This window comes from Zonotrichia leucophrys, chromosome 2 (assembly GCF_028769735.1).
Source record: "Zonotrichia leucophrys gambelii isolate GWCS_2022_RI chromosome 2, RI_Zleu_2.0, whole genome shotgun sequence".
Lineage (NCBI taxonomy): Eukaryota > Metazoa > Chordata > Aves > Passeriformes > Passerellidae > Zonotrichia > Zonotrichia leucophrys.
Genome location: NC_088171.1, coordinates 59,118,609 through 59,132,869, shown reverse-complemented (window position 1 = coordinate 59,132,869; position 14,261 = coordinate 59,118,609). Strand labels below are relative to the sequence as shown.

General features: G+C 43.1%; 2 protein-coding genes across 4 annotated transcripts; both read left to right on the top strand.

Moving 5' to 3' along the window:
* The first annotated feature begins 86 nt into the window (after positions 1-86).
* Positions 87-5,407, top strand: LOC135444041 (probable 2-ketogluconate reductase). Of its 2 annotated transcripts, XM_064705137.1 has the most exons (5): positions 87-194; positions 1,059-1,183; positions 1,619-1,790; positions 3,817-4,284; positions 5,112-5,407. In XM_064705137.1, exons 2-5 carry the CDS (start codon positions 1,144-1,146, stop codon positions 5,266-5,268), a joined length of 837 nt encoding a protein of 278 aa, XP_064561207.1. In that variant the 5' UTR covers positions 87-194; positions 1,059-1,143; the 3' UTR covers positions 5,269-5,407. The 2 variants fall into 2 exon arrangements, with proteins under 2 accessions (XP_064561207.1, XP_064561206.1); XM_064705136.1 differs by having other exon boundaries at positions 1,059-1,790.
* A 3,717-nt stretch (positions 5,408-9,124) lies between these two features.
* Positions 9,125-13,953, top strand: LOC135444039 (probable 2-ketogluconate reductase). 2 transcript variants are annotated; one of them, XM_064705126.1, is made up of 7 exons: positions 9,125-9,215; positions 9,642-9,702; positions 10,198-10,582; positions 11,306-11,477; positions 12,484-12,662; positions 13,158-13,254; positions 13,600-13,953. In XM_064705126.1, exons 3-7 carry the CDS (start codon positions 10,201-10,203, stop codon positions 13,751-13,753), a joined length of 984 nt encoding a protein of 327 aa, XP_064561196.1. In that variant the 5' UTR covers positions 9,125-9,215; positions 9,642-9,702; positions 10,198-10,200; the 3' UTR covers positions 13,754-13,953. The 2 variants fall into 2 exon arrangements, with proteins under 2 accessions (XP_064561196.1, XP_064561195.1); XM_064705125.1 differs by lacking the exon at positions 9,125-9,215 and having other exon boundaries at positions 9,258-9,702; positions 13,600-13,952.
* Positions 13,954-14,261: the final 308 nt, after the last annotated feature.

The following is a 14,261-nucleotide window of genomic DNA, read 5'->3' as shown; positions in this document are numbered from 1 at the left end:
TGACAAAGAGCTCCTCCAGAGCCTGCCAAACTTAAAAGTGATTGCAAATTCAGGGGTGGGGATGGATCACTTGGATCTGAAGCTTATAGCTAGCTTTGGTGTGAAGATGGCTAATGCTCCACGTGCTGTTTCCAGCACCACAGCAGATACTGGGATGGCTTTGCTGCTAGCCTCTGCTAGAAGACTTGTGGAAGGTAACATCTTAATTCTTTTGTGGCTTGTAAAAATAATACAAGATTCGCCTGCTATTAATATGACTTTTCTTACGGTTACCTGTGGTGTACACAGTTTTACATGAAATGTGAAAATATAAGTATGTTGGCTTGGCAAACAGAATAATCAGTATTTTAATATATTTTATGTATAATAGGTATACTTAAATTATTACATTTGGCATACATAGCATTTATTTTCAAGCAGATATAAATAAAACATGATGGCATTACAGTGCTATGGCCAAAGATCAGATATCACTGAAGTCACAGCCTAGCAGAAGAACTTAGTGTGGGAGGCAGCAATGGTGTATAACAAGATTATATAGGATTGTGGGAGATCCTGAGTTGGAAGGAGCCCACAAGGCTGACAGAGGCATGAGCATATTCTTGGAGACTGAAGTGTCTTGGTGCAGAATTTGGGCATTTAAGGGGCATTAGGGAGTAATAATAGAGGCAGCCTACTTCAGTTTTTGTTAATAGCGTAGTTTCTAGTTTCATCAACAATTTTTTATTGCTATTTTGTCAAATAGATCTACCCTTGGCTTGGTTAGAAAGCCTCTTTCTTCAGGAAAAAATCCTTCAGATTTTTCCTTTTATATTTACCTGACTTTGACTTGCCATCTGTACTACAGGATTAGTAGAAACTCAAAGGGGATTTGCCTCCCTCTAAGTTGGCTTCTACCTCACAAAGGGGAGACAGTTTAAAAGAAAGATTAATTTATTGTTCCCATCTACTTGAACTATCCCTGGTGGCATTTCTGATAGTTCTGAGTTTTCTGATAGACTGAGCTTTTTCCTGAGTAATTTTTTGTATCCTTTCACAATATTCTGCTTGTGTTTTAGAAAAACTGGCAGTGTCAGAAGATTGAAATATCAAAAGGCTGTCACCTTGCAAGAAGTGCTGACACTGTGTACATAACTGTATTTTATGTGTTGTAGAACTATCCAGAATTGTGCAGGTTTAACAGGTAACTACAGAAATTACCAAGTTGTGTTTTTTAAAGTCTCACTTTTCTTTCCAAGGAAAGTGGCAGATGTGAAGAGGAAACCCAATATCTGATGGTGTTCTCCACATGATATCTTCAAACTCTGCATTGTTATTGGCAATAATTATTTTGATTGCTGATGAGGTACAGGGCAATATTTTCATGAGTAGTAATAAAATTTTTGGAGGGATTATATCAAAAGGCTTTTTGTAGTATGGTGAGAATAAATTGGATTATCATTTATACATGTAGCAGGGAGTGATGATATGTTAGGGTGTTACCTAGGACACTACATTAAAAATCATGTTTGTAACCATTACAAGTATGCTATAGTAGCACAACAAGTCCAGGCTCTTTTGCCTTGTTCCTCCGTGTTGGACCCCATTCATTTCCCATATTTATGTGTTTTTCTTGCAGTCCATAACATTTCAATTTCTCCAAGTATGGACTACTGTGAAGCCGATATTCTGGGAGTTAAAGTTGCTGGAGCTACTCTGGGGATCATTGGCATGGGCCGCATTGGGTATAAGATTGCTGTGAGAGCCAAAGCATTTGAAATGAACATTTTGTACCACAACAGGACACGGAGGTAAAGATATGTCTTGACCCTAATTGCAGCAGAAACTCTTCCAGATAGTCAGTATTTTCTTTTCAAGGAGTTACGAATAAATATAGCAAGAAATGCGGGAATAGGGCCAAGATTAAAACAAAAGGAAAAAAAAAGAATGGTTGCCTGTAAAGAGCAACAGTCCTGTAAATCAGTCCTGTAAAGAGTTACTCAGTGATTAAACATCTGGAAACCAAATTTATGTTTTGTATTAGAAATTTCAGGGTTTCTTGCAGAAAAATGGAAATCAAGCTTATGCTTTTTTTATTCTTATCACATTGTACTGTGGTGACAACATAACTCTATTTGTTGTTCATTTTTTCCCCATATTTTGAAGTTCAGGAGGGATATTTTGGAAATAGTGGAAACTAGGAAGCATATACTTGGCAAAATATGACTGAGAGCTGTTCTTAAGAAAACCTTGTTTTTTCTCAAGGCAGTTGGAATTTTAGCCAGTATTTAGGTAGATTTCACCCTTTATTTCTAGTTCCTCCTAGCTTATGTGTTTGGGAATCTGAACCTTGTTGGACATTTAGCACAGGGGCTCTTCAATTTGAGGTGAGCAAGACCCTCATGAACAACTCGAGGCCTTTGCAATCAGGCAAGGTGCAGATAATGAGCAGAACAAATATTTACTGCTATAAACTATGACCTACCCTGAGAGGACTTTACTCCTCTGTGACTGGAGAGAGAAGCTACAGTGCTAGGATGTGCCTTTCAGTGATTTTCACCATAGGCAGACTGCTGGAGGAGGGTCACTGCTTTAGCTCGCTCTAGGCAAATCACAAGGGTGAATGAGGCCAGGAATTTTTAGCCATGCTTGGCATTCCTGTTTCTTCAGAAAAACAGATGAGCAAACTTACATTTAAAAGAAAGTACTCCTTAAGATATTTCAGAATTTCTTCACAGACCACAAAAAAAAAAAAATTTAAAAGGCACAAATCCCTTTATTCTTTTTTTTTTTAATGTGTATCATCCTCTAGTCCCTCCGTTTAATATTTTTCAGTTTTTAAAATAATATTTATGTAAGAGTGCTGTGATGAATTATTAATGCCCAGTGCAACAGAAATTAAAAGTCTAAAGTATATTTAAAGTACATTTACACTTTCAGCTTGTGTGCTGAATCAAGGTGCCCTCTGCATGCTGCAAAACTGGCTGCAGTTACATTCTGCTCTTTTCCTGCTTAGTCTCTGGTCATTGGCCTGAAAAAAAAAACAAACAGTGAAGTGCATTTGTTAGGAGAGACATGGGTCAAAGTTAAATTGAAGCTATTTTCTTAGTGTGATCTCTATTTCTAGATTAGGGAGGAGATAACTTAAAGCCCTTCTCTTGCAACCAGAAGCAGATGATTGTACATATGATCTCCTATCATTGCTTCTTTGTTTCCCAAAGTTCAGACAGCTAAATTTACAGAGAACGTGAGAAATGGCAAGTATTCTTCTGCACTGTGGAAAATCAAAGCTAAAACTCTCTCTACTCTGGTAATGTTGTCTGCTGAACACTTTACTATATGAATGTCCTGGGGCAGCCAGGAGCCTGGCAAAGAGCTGCCTTGCTGATTTCACTCATAAAAAAATGACGGCCTTACTGGGAGTGACAATAGGATGAGGAGCACTGCCATGCCCAGAGCATGCATGGGTGAGTTCTGGTGAATACCATTCCTCTGGTTTGAGCAGTGATTGCATCCTTTGACATACACAGGGGATCCTGGAGAATGGACTGTGTGCTGCCATTTGCTTCAGTGCTCAGCCTTAGTTCATTGCAGACTTCATAAGAAGCCCTTGGAATCCTGCACTGGAGTGGCTGAGAGGCAGGCATGCAATCTATCTTGTGCTGTAGGGCTTGAAGCTCTCCAGAAGGATCTAAACACTGAGCTGAGGGTAAATTCACCTCTGTTTGCCACCTGTTTCCTATATGGATGTGTGGATAATCAGATCCTTTGTTTGTATTCTGGTGATACGATTGAAAAATAATGTTTCCATGACTGAAGTACTTTTTTCCCCACTAGGAAAGTGCAAGAGGAGCAAGCTGTTGGTGCCACTTACTGCAAAAAGATAGACAGTTTGCTCCAGCAGGCAGATTTTGTGATGCTAGTGGTGAGCCTGACACCTCAGACACACAAGCTGATTGGGAAAAGAGAACTGGAGCTGATGAAACCCACAGCTACCCTCATTAACATCAGCCGAGGTACCATCCAGATCCATCGGCTGGCCTCACAGCATGGTCCTGCTGTGTCCCACAGCGCCGTGCTGCATCCAGCACAGCTGGGGCATGTGGCGAGGGTGATCAGGAAATTCCTCCCTCTCCCTTTCCCTTCTCTCTTTGCTCTCTGCTCTTCGCCTGCCAGGTGCACTCAGGGACACTCTCATTCCACCCCAGGTGCAGTAGTTGACCAAGAGGCGCTGGTGGCATCTCTGCAGACCGGTGTTATCAGGGCCGCGGCTTTGGATGTCACCTCCCCAGAGCCACTGCCCAGGTTGCCATCTCTGCTTATTCCTTGGGAAGGATGGGGGAGCCCTGCTGAGGCCAGAGGCATCCCTGCAGCAGGCAGGAAGCTGGCCCCCCTGCCCCTGGCATGAGCTGGGATAAAAGTGCCATGAATGGGAATGGGATGCAGCCCAGACACAGGGGCTGATAACAGACCAAAGGGAAGTCTGGGAGCTGGGAAACAGGAGGAGGCAGGGAAAACATTTAAACCCAGTCCTTAGAATCACCCCCTGAAGCTGCAGCAGTGCTTCACTTGCAAATTGCTTTATTAGAAAGTGCAGCTTCCCAGTTTTAATGGGTGGAAGCTGCTTGAGGCCTAAGACCTGCTGCATAGGCAGGCTTCTTTCCACAGACTTCTTTCCACAATACAAGGCTGAAGTACTGCGAACCTCTTAGACCTAGAGACTGCTTAGCTTCTCTAAAAAGACTGCTCTGCCAGGATGGTGCCTTTTGGAATAAACTGTGCTGGCTGCATTTTGGGTTGTGAGGAGTTTGGTCTTGTTGTGTCTGTGTGCAAATAACTACAGCTCAGACTATTGTGTAAGGTGAATGTGTCAGGAGGGCTTAAATCCTCTCTTCTGACATAGTTCAAATTGCTGCCTCATGGCAGAAGTGTGTTTCTGGAGAGAAGAGCTACTTATGAAGTCTTTGCTTGTCCTATTGCAGTTCAAAATTACTTCAATATAGGTGCTCAGGGCTATGTGGGACTTGTAGAGTTGTATCAAATTAACTTTAATTACTGTGCAAAAGCTAAAGTAAGACTCCTCTTTATTTAGATGAACAACAATAGTTAACTCTTTTTTTCTTTTCTTCCAGAGATCATGCATTGTTAAAATTAAAGAACGTCATTATAACACCTCACCTCGGCATTAAAACAGACAAGGCCACCTACATGATAACAGAGGAAGCAGTTGAAAACATACTAGCAGCCCTGAATGGTCTCCCCCTACCCAGTGAAGTGCTCCCTAGCTGATGTGTGAAAGGATATTGCGGATCTTTTCATTCTTCTCTTTGTCTTTTTATTCTTATCTTTCCCCTGCACATCAGCTCTAAAGTTCTTGTTAAATATAAGAATGTCCATACATCTCACTAAAGCTTGGAAGGAAACAGTTTGCTATCGTGTCAGTTGTGTTTTTATAGTTTCTCTTGTCTAATACAGGTCCAAAAGGCAAATAAATACCCTGAGTGGCTTATGCCTTTTGTTATGTAGGATGACTTTATGAATAGTATTATTTATCCTTAAAATTTATAGCAAAGTTGCCATTAAGTGCAGCCAGGGATTTGGCCTGGAGCCTTAAGCATCTTTACAGAGCCTTTGTCTTGCAGGTATGCTGGCCAAAATACACTTTGTCCCATCACTTTTGCAGCTCCAGGAAACAAGACATTGCAGCTTTTCAGGCACAGCAAATTGGCTGTCAAGAATTTCAAGACTGCCCCAGGGGCCTCCCTGCTCTTTGAGATACAGGTGCCCAGTACACATTTTATTGTTACAGGTATAACCTTGAAAAAGTAAGTTAAATTTATTCAAAAATAAGAGGCTAAGCAATAAATTACAGAGCTGAAAAACAAGGTTACTGTACAATAAAAAAGAGGAAAAAAAATGCCTTTTCTTAGATCAATATCCCAAAACTGCAGAAAACACACAAGGCTTTCGCACATGCAAACTTTTCTCAAGTGAAGAAGCAAACAAAATCAGATACAGTACTTCACACCTACTTAAACAATTATACATGCTTGGTATTTACTTGGAGTTTTACTCCTTCATCTGCAGATGTAGGAGTGAAAAGAACCTGTGCTGATTAGTTTCAGAAGTGTTCCCTGCCAGGGGGTGCTTTAGAAGGGAAGACACATCTTCCTGCCAGTCACGGGAGTGATGAGTTTATTTACACACAATACCTTCAATCTCATGGTTACTGCAAGTCGATCCAAAAATGCTGTGGCCACATGAGGGAAAAGATGATCCATTATAGTTCACTCCTTTGATTCAGGTTTTTTTAAATATTTTGATGTGCAAAAAGTACATGATCTGGAATAAAGTGCTGATACAGTGGTCTATTGGGAAAGCTGGCCTTACCTACAGCATCTAGACAGGCTGATACCAAATAACACTTTATGATAGTTTACAGACACTCAAAACAAATGCATCACTTGGTTTGGCCTTGCCTGAAGAATTCCTGCCTCAGCTTTTTTTGCCTGCAAAAAAATATTGCCTTATAAAACTTAATGTAGACGTAGGAAATGTATGTCTTTTTCCAGCTTCATACTTAAGCTATTCTGTACAACCCACCTGAGAGATGTATGCATTGCATTGTACAAAAGTCTTTTATGGTAATGCAACACTTCAAAGCCTAATGCTAAGAAACGACTATTATGCAAGCACCTTGTTAACACTGCAGGCTTCAGCTCACCCTGAGGATTACATGGACACCAACAGCGATATTTAATGATGGGGATGAAGTCCACAGACTCTGCAATACTTCTCTCTGCATACCCACAGACCTCACTCATTTCAGTTCTCTGTGCAGTGCTGGTAAGCAGTGCTGGTAAGATCCCTTTTTGTAAGAGAAAACTGGCACACAGCAATGATGTACACACAGTGAAATTCTGCTTAACACACTGCATGGAGGTCTGTAAGGTAGTCTACAAACTAAATATACTTAGAACATGATAGTGCACTGGTGCAATTGACAACTTTTTTTCTCATAGGATGCTAAACAGATATAATTTCTGTAGAGCTGTATCAGCTCCTGACCTATAGCTTGAAAACTGGATGTTCAAGTTGCACAAAACAGCTTTGAGAACATCCAATTCTCTCCACATCTAACCACATAACACACTCATTTTCTTGACATATGATACGTATGACCTGGATTTTTTCTTGGAGTAACATTCCTTTGTGTGTTATTGGCTCCTCTGACTAATTTCTCCTTCATTTTGTTCATTCAAATTTGTGGATTTGATGTACAAAGTAAACACTACTGTGTTGCCCTCCCAAAGGTTTTTCTTTACCTTCAAGACTAAAATGTGGTAGGCCTTCTTCCTCAGACTTGTGTCTTTGAGAGGGACTTTACAAGGGTCCTTTGATCTCAGGTGAGCAGTAAGTTGAAAGCTTACTCATTACAATCTTACCACTAAAGCAGTTTGGAAACTTTTGATGTGAAAGAAGTAATGTGTAATTGTTTTATGTGTTTTTTTAAAGGAAGAAAATGCCAGCAAACTTAACTAAGAATACAGTTAATGTTCTATAACTCCTTATTACTAGTTAAGTAATTTTTGCTTCAAAGTTTAACTGTTTGAACTTGAAATTAATGTAAGCAACTGATACTCAAAACTCGTCACCAGGATAACAAGAACAATTTATGGTTTTGTGTAATTGATATTGTTATTATAGTTTATTTTTTTATTAGCAATTTTATAGAGGATTGGTGTTAAACTTGACTGTCTTCATGTTCAGCATATCAAAGTGTATTTGACAGAATTCAAGACACCAGCAATTTGTAATCCATTCTTTTGAAAAGCACTACAGTAGTCACAAGAGACACAGCAGCCCCTATGGCTGGTTATTTCGTAGTGTGAAAGGAGAAAGATCCCTGGATGCCCATAGCACTGGTGTGTCCTGGCTCCTGAGCTGCTGTGACCCCAGAAACCAGGCGTCCTCCCCAGTGATTACAACCACCTGCACAGCCAGGGGAATCACTTCAGCACAGCCTCTGTGAACTGAGAACTGAAGCTGTACTTCCCAGCGCCCATCGCTGGATATGGAGATCGAGGGAGGTGGTTCTTCCCCTCTATTCTGCTCTTGTGGGATCCCATCTGGAATGTTGCATCTAGCCCTGGGGTCCTCAGCACAAAAAATATGTGAACCTATTGAAGTGGGTCCAGGGAAGGCCACTAAGTTATCACAGGGTTGGAGAACCTCTACTATGAGGACAAAATGGGAGGGTTGGTGTTGTTCAGCCTGGAGAAGAGAAGGCTCAGAGGAGACCCTATAACAACCTTACAGTAGCTAAAGGGGGACTGCAAGAGAGCTGGAGAGGGACTCTTCACAAGCAGTGATAGAACAAGGGGAATGGCCTTCAATTGAAGGAGCTTAGGTTTAGGTTAGGTAGTAGAATAGAGAAGATTAGGAAGAAATTGTCCTCTTTGAGGATAATGAGGCAACAGAACAGGTTGAGCAGAGAAGTTGTAGATGCCCCATCCCTACCAATGTTCAAGACCAGGCTGGATGGGGCTCTGAGCAACATGGTCTAGGTGAAAGGTGTCCCTGCCTGTGGCAGGGAGTTTGGAAATAGATGGGCTTTAAGGTCCATTCCAGCCCAAAACCATTCTGTGATTCTATGATACAGATCAAGTAACCTTGTCAGAAAAATTCTCACATATTCTCAGCTGAAGTTGGCACAGGACTATCTGTAGCTGAGCTATCATCTCAGGTGTCCAAGCACCTGAGCCTGCCCCAGCTGCTTAGCTCTCAAAGAGAGATTTTTAGGGTACTCCTAGAATCATATAGGTTGGAAAAGACAATCATTTGTACAGTGAGAGCTGTCACTGGTGTAGGTTGGTCAGAGACAACTCTTCATCTTATGTAGACTCATATGCACAGCAAGTAATGATCAGCAGAAAGGCCAGACCACGTCCGGTTTTCAAAGACAGTATGGAAGACACAGCGCGCAGGACATTAACGCAAAATCCCGACTGTATTGAAATCACGAACAGCACAGAAACACTCCTACAGAAACACACAATCGCCTTGCTCTCTCTCCGAGGGATCGGGGTGCCCGTGCCGTGCCCTGGCGCCGCCTCTCCTCCCCGCTGGCCGCGCAGGCTGCCCGGGCGGGGTGCGGGCGGCCGGGCCGTGCCCGCCTCGGCGGCCGCTCCCGCTCCGCCCCGCGGCGCGCAGGGAGCGGCGGGCACGGCCGGCGGGTGAGTGCGAGCGGCACGGCGGGACCGCGCCGGGCCCCCTGTGCCGGGCGGGGACAGGGCCCAGGCCCCGCGGGCGGCCCCGGGGGCAGCACCGGGCGCGGGGGCTCCCGCGGTCCTGCGGGATCCCGCCTGGGCTGGCAGCGGGAGGGATCTCGCCTGCTCCCAGCCGCCTTTCAGGGCTGGACAGAGCCCGCGGCCGCCCTCCAGCTCCCTCCTATCTTTAGTCCTGCCGGGACAGGGGAAAGCGCTCCGCCCGCCCTGGGCAGGGAGAACTTGCCGGGACACCGCGCTCCGGGCCGGGTGGCCGGGGCACAGAAGGGGGAGCTGGCCCGGCGGTGCCGGGGCGGGAGCACTGCCTCTCGCAATGAGGTGCGGCGTGAGGGGGTTTCGGCTTTAACCTGAGCTCACAGCCTTGGCTCTTTGCAGAGTCAGCAGAGTGAAGAGTGAAGAGTTGGCGAAGCACTGAAGGAGGCTGAAGAAAGAAAGGGTAAATTTACATTCATGGGTAACTCCAAAGTTCATAATTGACAATTTATAGCTCTGTTACATTAAATGAGATTTTTACTGAGATAATCTCATCAATGATAATTGCTTAGTATAATTGCAGAAGTGGCAGAATTTGCAGACTAAAAGATACCTTTCCACTCACACGGCCGCATTCTTAAATTATAAAGACTTTGGCTTTAGATATTAAACATTGAACAGGAGTAACAACTGGTTACTCATTTGTTTAAGTGTTAGCATACTTGGTATTCCAGAAATGTTTTCTAGTTAATAAGATTATATAGAAATTGAACATCCTTCTGAATAACACAGGGAGAAACCAAAAGACTTCTGCATGTGTGAGTGGTTATCTTTAGCCAAATCCTTCATCAAGTGGGAAAACAGCACATAATTGAGCCAATCAATTTCTGGTTTTTAGAAAAAAAGGTAAAATGGATCTCTTCAGATAATGCCCTTTTGATTCTCTTTGCTTTTGTAGGGCATGGAGAGTCAGGAACTGCCTTATGTGCTAGTTGACTGTATAGGAGGGAGACTTGGAGTATATGAAGACCATCTTGGATTTCTGAAGAAACGTTTTCATCTCATCACCATGAAAGAATATCTTGAAAACAAGACGTTTCTCAGCAAAAAGATCAGAGCTATCTATGTGTGGTATCACAAACCAGCTATTAATGAAGAGCTGCTCCAGAGCTTGAATAACTTGAAAGTAGTTGCAAGTGCTGGAGTGGGAATAGATCACTTGGATCTGAAACTCCTCTCCAGCTATGGTGTGAAGGTGTCCAATACTCCATTTGTTGTTTCCACTGACACTGCAGACATGGGGATGGCTTTGATGCTGGCATCTTCCAGGAGACTTGTGGAAGGTAATAACTTAAATGATCTTAGTTTTTTCATAGAAAAGATGACTTCAAAACATGAAGGAAATGTGTGCTGATGCAAAAGTAAGCTTAACACTAGAAACATGGGAAATAGGGGCAAAGGAAGAAGTTAAGACAAATCTGTCTTGTTGACAATAATTGGCATCCTATTTCCAAACTGGCATATTGGCAAGGTAGAGTTGTTCCTTCTTTGGACAGTTCTAAATTCAGGCCTCTTCTCCTTCAGCTCACAGCCACTTATTCATTGTACTTGTTCATTGCAGTCTTGCTTTTCAGGTTGCAATAAAAGAATGTATTCTCAAGGAGGTTTGAAGCCTGTCTTTGCCAAGCTGCCATGTATCTGAGTCATTATGAACAAGAAATCTGCCCACCATGCTCTGTGTTTCTTTTCCCTGCCAACCCTGGTATATCTGCAAGGAGGCTGGGAATCAGAAGCCCTTACTGCTGCTTTGGCCTTACCTTCCTTGCTTCCTTTCTTGGCCAAAGAGAGGCTGGGTATGTTTCTCTCCTGAGCAAGAAATCAGTGTCAGCAGTCCTGTGTACAGTGCAGCATTACTCACTTATTGTCCAGAAACAATACATTACATGATGATACATTACTGCTTCTGTGCTTCTGCCTAGTCCTATGATAAAAAAGTGTGTGGGGGGGAAGTATCCAGATGCTGGAACATCCTTTAGATTACAAAATTCTTCTTTTGCTCTTCCAAGGCCATGAGATGGCAGTCTCCCCTGACACAGAGTATTTCCCTGTTGACTGGCTGGGGGTTGAGGTTTCTGGAGCAACCCTGGGAATCGTGGGAATGGGCAAAATTGGTTACAAAGTGGCTGAAAGAGCCAAAGCCTTTGAAATGAAGATTCTGTACCACAACAGAAATCAGAGGTAAAGCTTGTTGCAGTTCTAAGGCAACTCTATTTTGTCACTCCTTTTATGTGTTATTTGTACTTTTCGCTGTGCTTTCACTTTTTACAGTGCTCTTTATTTTAAGTGGAAAAATACATACACATATTCCAAGATGGTCGTTAATTTCCCAAATTTTACAGAAAGAAAGTCAGGAAGGAATGCGAGAGATATAATTCACTATTCTCCCTGTTAGCTGGGGCTCCTGACTTCTTGCTGCCATGGTGGTGACATTGCAATGGACTGGAAAGGAGAAAACTGGGAGGACTGAACTCCTGTGATTTAAGTGAGGCAGGGATTCAGGCAGAGACATCTCACCCTTCCAAAGCCACGTGACAATATAGGGCCAGACTTGCCAGTCTGTTTGCTGTCTTCTAGATGAGGTGTATGTGCCCTGTGCCCTTGTGCTCCCATCAGGCCCATTCCATTCTTTTCTTTTGTGGGAATTTGATGAGAGCCAGCCAACCTCATCCTGATACAGATCGAGTGTGCCAGCAGGTTCTGCAGTGTGTGGTTTCAGCGAATCAGCACTGATGCACAGCACAATCAGGCTGTTGCTGACGTAGATTTGGAAAGATTTAATCCCTGCCCTGTCTTGTCTGTTTCCTCAGTAATTTTCACATTACTTACTTAAATTATTTGATATTCACAAGACATCAGTCTCGCTTTTGGGTAGGAAAAGAATCCCTAGCACAAAAATTGTTGACAAAGATGCATTTGGTTTATCATTTATTCAGTGCATTTATGTGCTACCCATTTCTTACTTTCTATCCCCACCATACTGCACATTTGTGTACAGTTCACTTGGTATTGTGGGAAATAGCTTGATCTTTTTTTTACTGAGTTTCAGACAAGCAGCTAACTGCTTTGAACTACACAGCAAAGATAAAGATACCTTTAAAGATAAACAAACATTTTCTCTGCTGGTGATTTGACATTTCCCTTGTTTCTTGCTACTGAAGTTTAATTTTGGGATTTTTTCCTTCAGAAAAAAGGAAGAAGAAAGTGCTGTTGGAGCTATTTACTGCAAGAAGATAGATGATTTGCTCCAGCAGTCAGATTTTGTATTATTGGCTGCAACCCTAACTCCACAGACACACAAACTGATTGGGAAGAGGGAGCTGGAGCTGATGAAACCCACTGCTACTCTTATTAATATCAGCAGAGGTAAGGTGCAGAATAAACAAAACTGCATTAAAGTTTGGTGGCATGACAAGTCCTGGGAAAACCTCCAATTATAGAGGCTGTCCCTCTGAAATTTTCTGTAAATTTTCTGATTATTAGTTTGTTTAGACACCCATGGTCATATCTCAGCAAAATATTTCAGTGTTCCCATAATAATGAGAAAGTAGACCTCTGAAATTTTAGTGACCTTGGAGTGTTAGAAGCCCATGTGTCTCTATATATCTCCTACTTAATCTTTTTATTTATTTAATGCAATGTTGCTGCTCACACACATTAGGGTGGCACAGCCCACCCTGACACCTGGCACTCGGTTTCATTCTGCTAATTCCCTGATGCACATACCCAGGCTTCCCACTCCCACTCCACTGCTAGTTCTGCACTGTGACCATGGCCTGCCCTGCTGTTTGCCTCACCACTTCACCCAAAAGAATACTGAGAGGACATGAAAATAAACATATCCTTCTTACTGTACCCCAGGTCTGATAGTGGATCAGGATGCTTTGGTGGAAGCCCTTCAAAACAAAGTTATTAAGGCAGCTGCTCTGGATGTGACATATCCTGAACCTTTGCCAAGGTAGGACATGTATTTATGTTAAAAATAAAGAGTGTATGTGTGATGTTCAAACTGAGTAAAATTTTGTTAATAGGAGTATATGAGGTATGTGCACTGGTCCTGCTGAAACTTTGTCCCTAGTCCTGTTTCAGCCAAATAAAATTCACACTTACTTATTTGGAGGATTTGTTGCATAAAACCCCACCAAGCTAGGCAGCCCTTTGAACTCCTCTGAATATATGTGGGTCATACAATTAGGTTTTGTTTTATTTTTAATTATTATTTTCCCTGGCGGCCTGCAATACTGATGAAATACTGATGACTGTGCAGTGAGTGACTAGTTCAGCATTTCTTTTCCTCTCGCAGGGATCACCCCTTGTTAAAGCTGAAGAATGTTATAATAACTCCTCACATCGGAAGTGCCACCAAGAAGACGCGCTGGGTTATGATGGAGGAAATGGCAGAGAGCATAGAGGCAGGCCTGGCGGGTCTTCCTATCCCTCGTGAGGTGCTGCCCTGAGCAGCTTGCATTTAGGATTAATGCCATCAGTGCAGAAGCAACAATTTGATCACTTTTCATGTAATTACTTCGTGTAATTTCGTGCTATTCAGATAAAATATATAAATCACGGGTTCAATTTATTTAATATTCAGCAGCAGTTCTGTGTGGAAAACTGCAGTGTTTTGTCTTGATCTTCAATGGAGAAGTCCGGAGCACCGAGTCTTGCCTCAATGTTATTTACTTTCCTCGCATCCCCTTACAGCTGTCCGCCGATGCAGCAGCGAATTGAAGGACATGCAAACGGCGTCTTAGAGGGACCGCCCGGCACAGCCACAAGCGCAGCCGGCGTGTCGGGGCGGCTCCTGCCGCCGCTCCGGCAGCAATCCCGGCCCTTGGGTGCGTGCTCCCGCCGCGGGTCAGTGAGGGAGCCAGGGTCTGAGTGTGTGCGAGCCCTGCCCAGCCTGAGGGCGGCTCCGCCTCTCTCCCTCCTTCCCTCTCTCCTTCCTTCCTTCCCTCTCCGGGACCG

Bases quoted from the DNA above. Each gene is read 5' to 3' on its own strand.
- LOC135444041 (XM_064705136.1), top strand. From the start codon at position 1,468: ATGTTAGGGTGTTACCTAGGACACTACATTAAAAATCATGTTTGTAAC. The intron at 1,791-3,816 runs GTAAAGATATGT...TTTCCCCACTAG, and splicing joins TACCACAACAGGACACGGAG to GAAAGTGCAAGAGGAGCAAG. The intron at 4,285-5,111 runs GTTGCCATCTCT...CTTTTCTTCCAG, and splicing joins TCCCCAGAGCCACTGCCCAG to AGATCATGCATTGTTAAAAT.
- LOC135444039 (XM_064705126.1), top strand. From the start codon at position 10,201: ATGGAGAGTCAGGAACTGCCTTATGTGCTAGTTGACTGTATAGGAGGG. The intron at 10,583-11,305 runs GTAATAACTTAA...TGCTCTTCCAAG, and splicing joins TTCCAGGAGACTTGTGGAAG to GCCATGAGATGGCAGTCTCC. The intron at 13,255-13,599 runs GTAGGACATGTA...TTCCTCTCGCAG, and splicing joins TATCCTGAACCTTTGCCAAG to GGATCACCCCTTGTTAAAGC.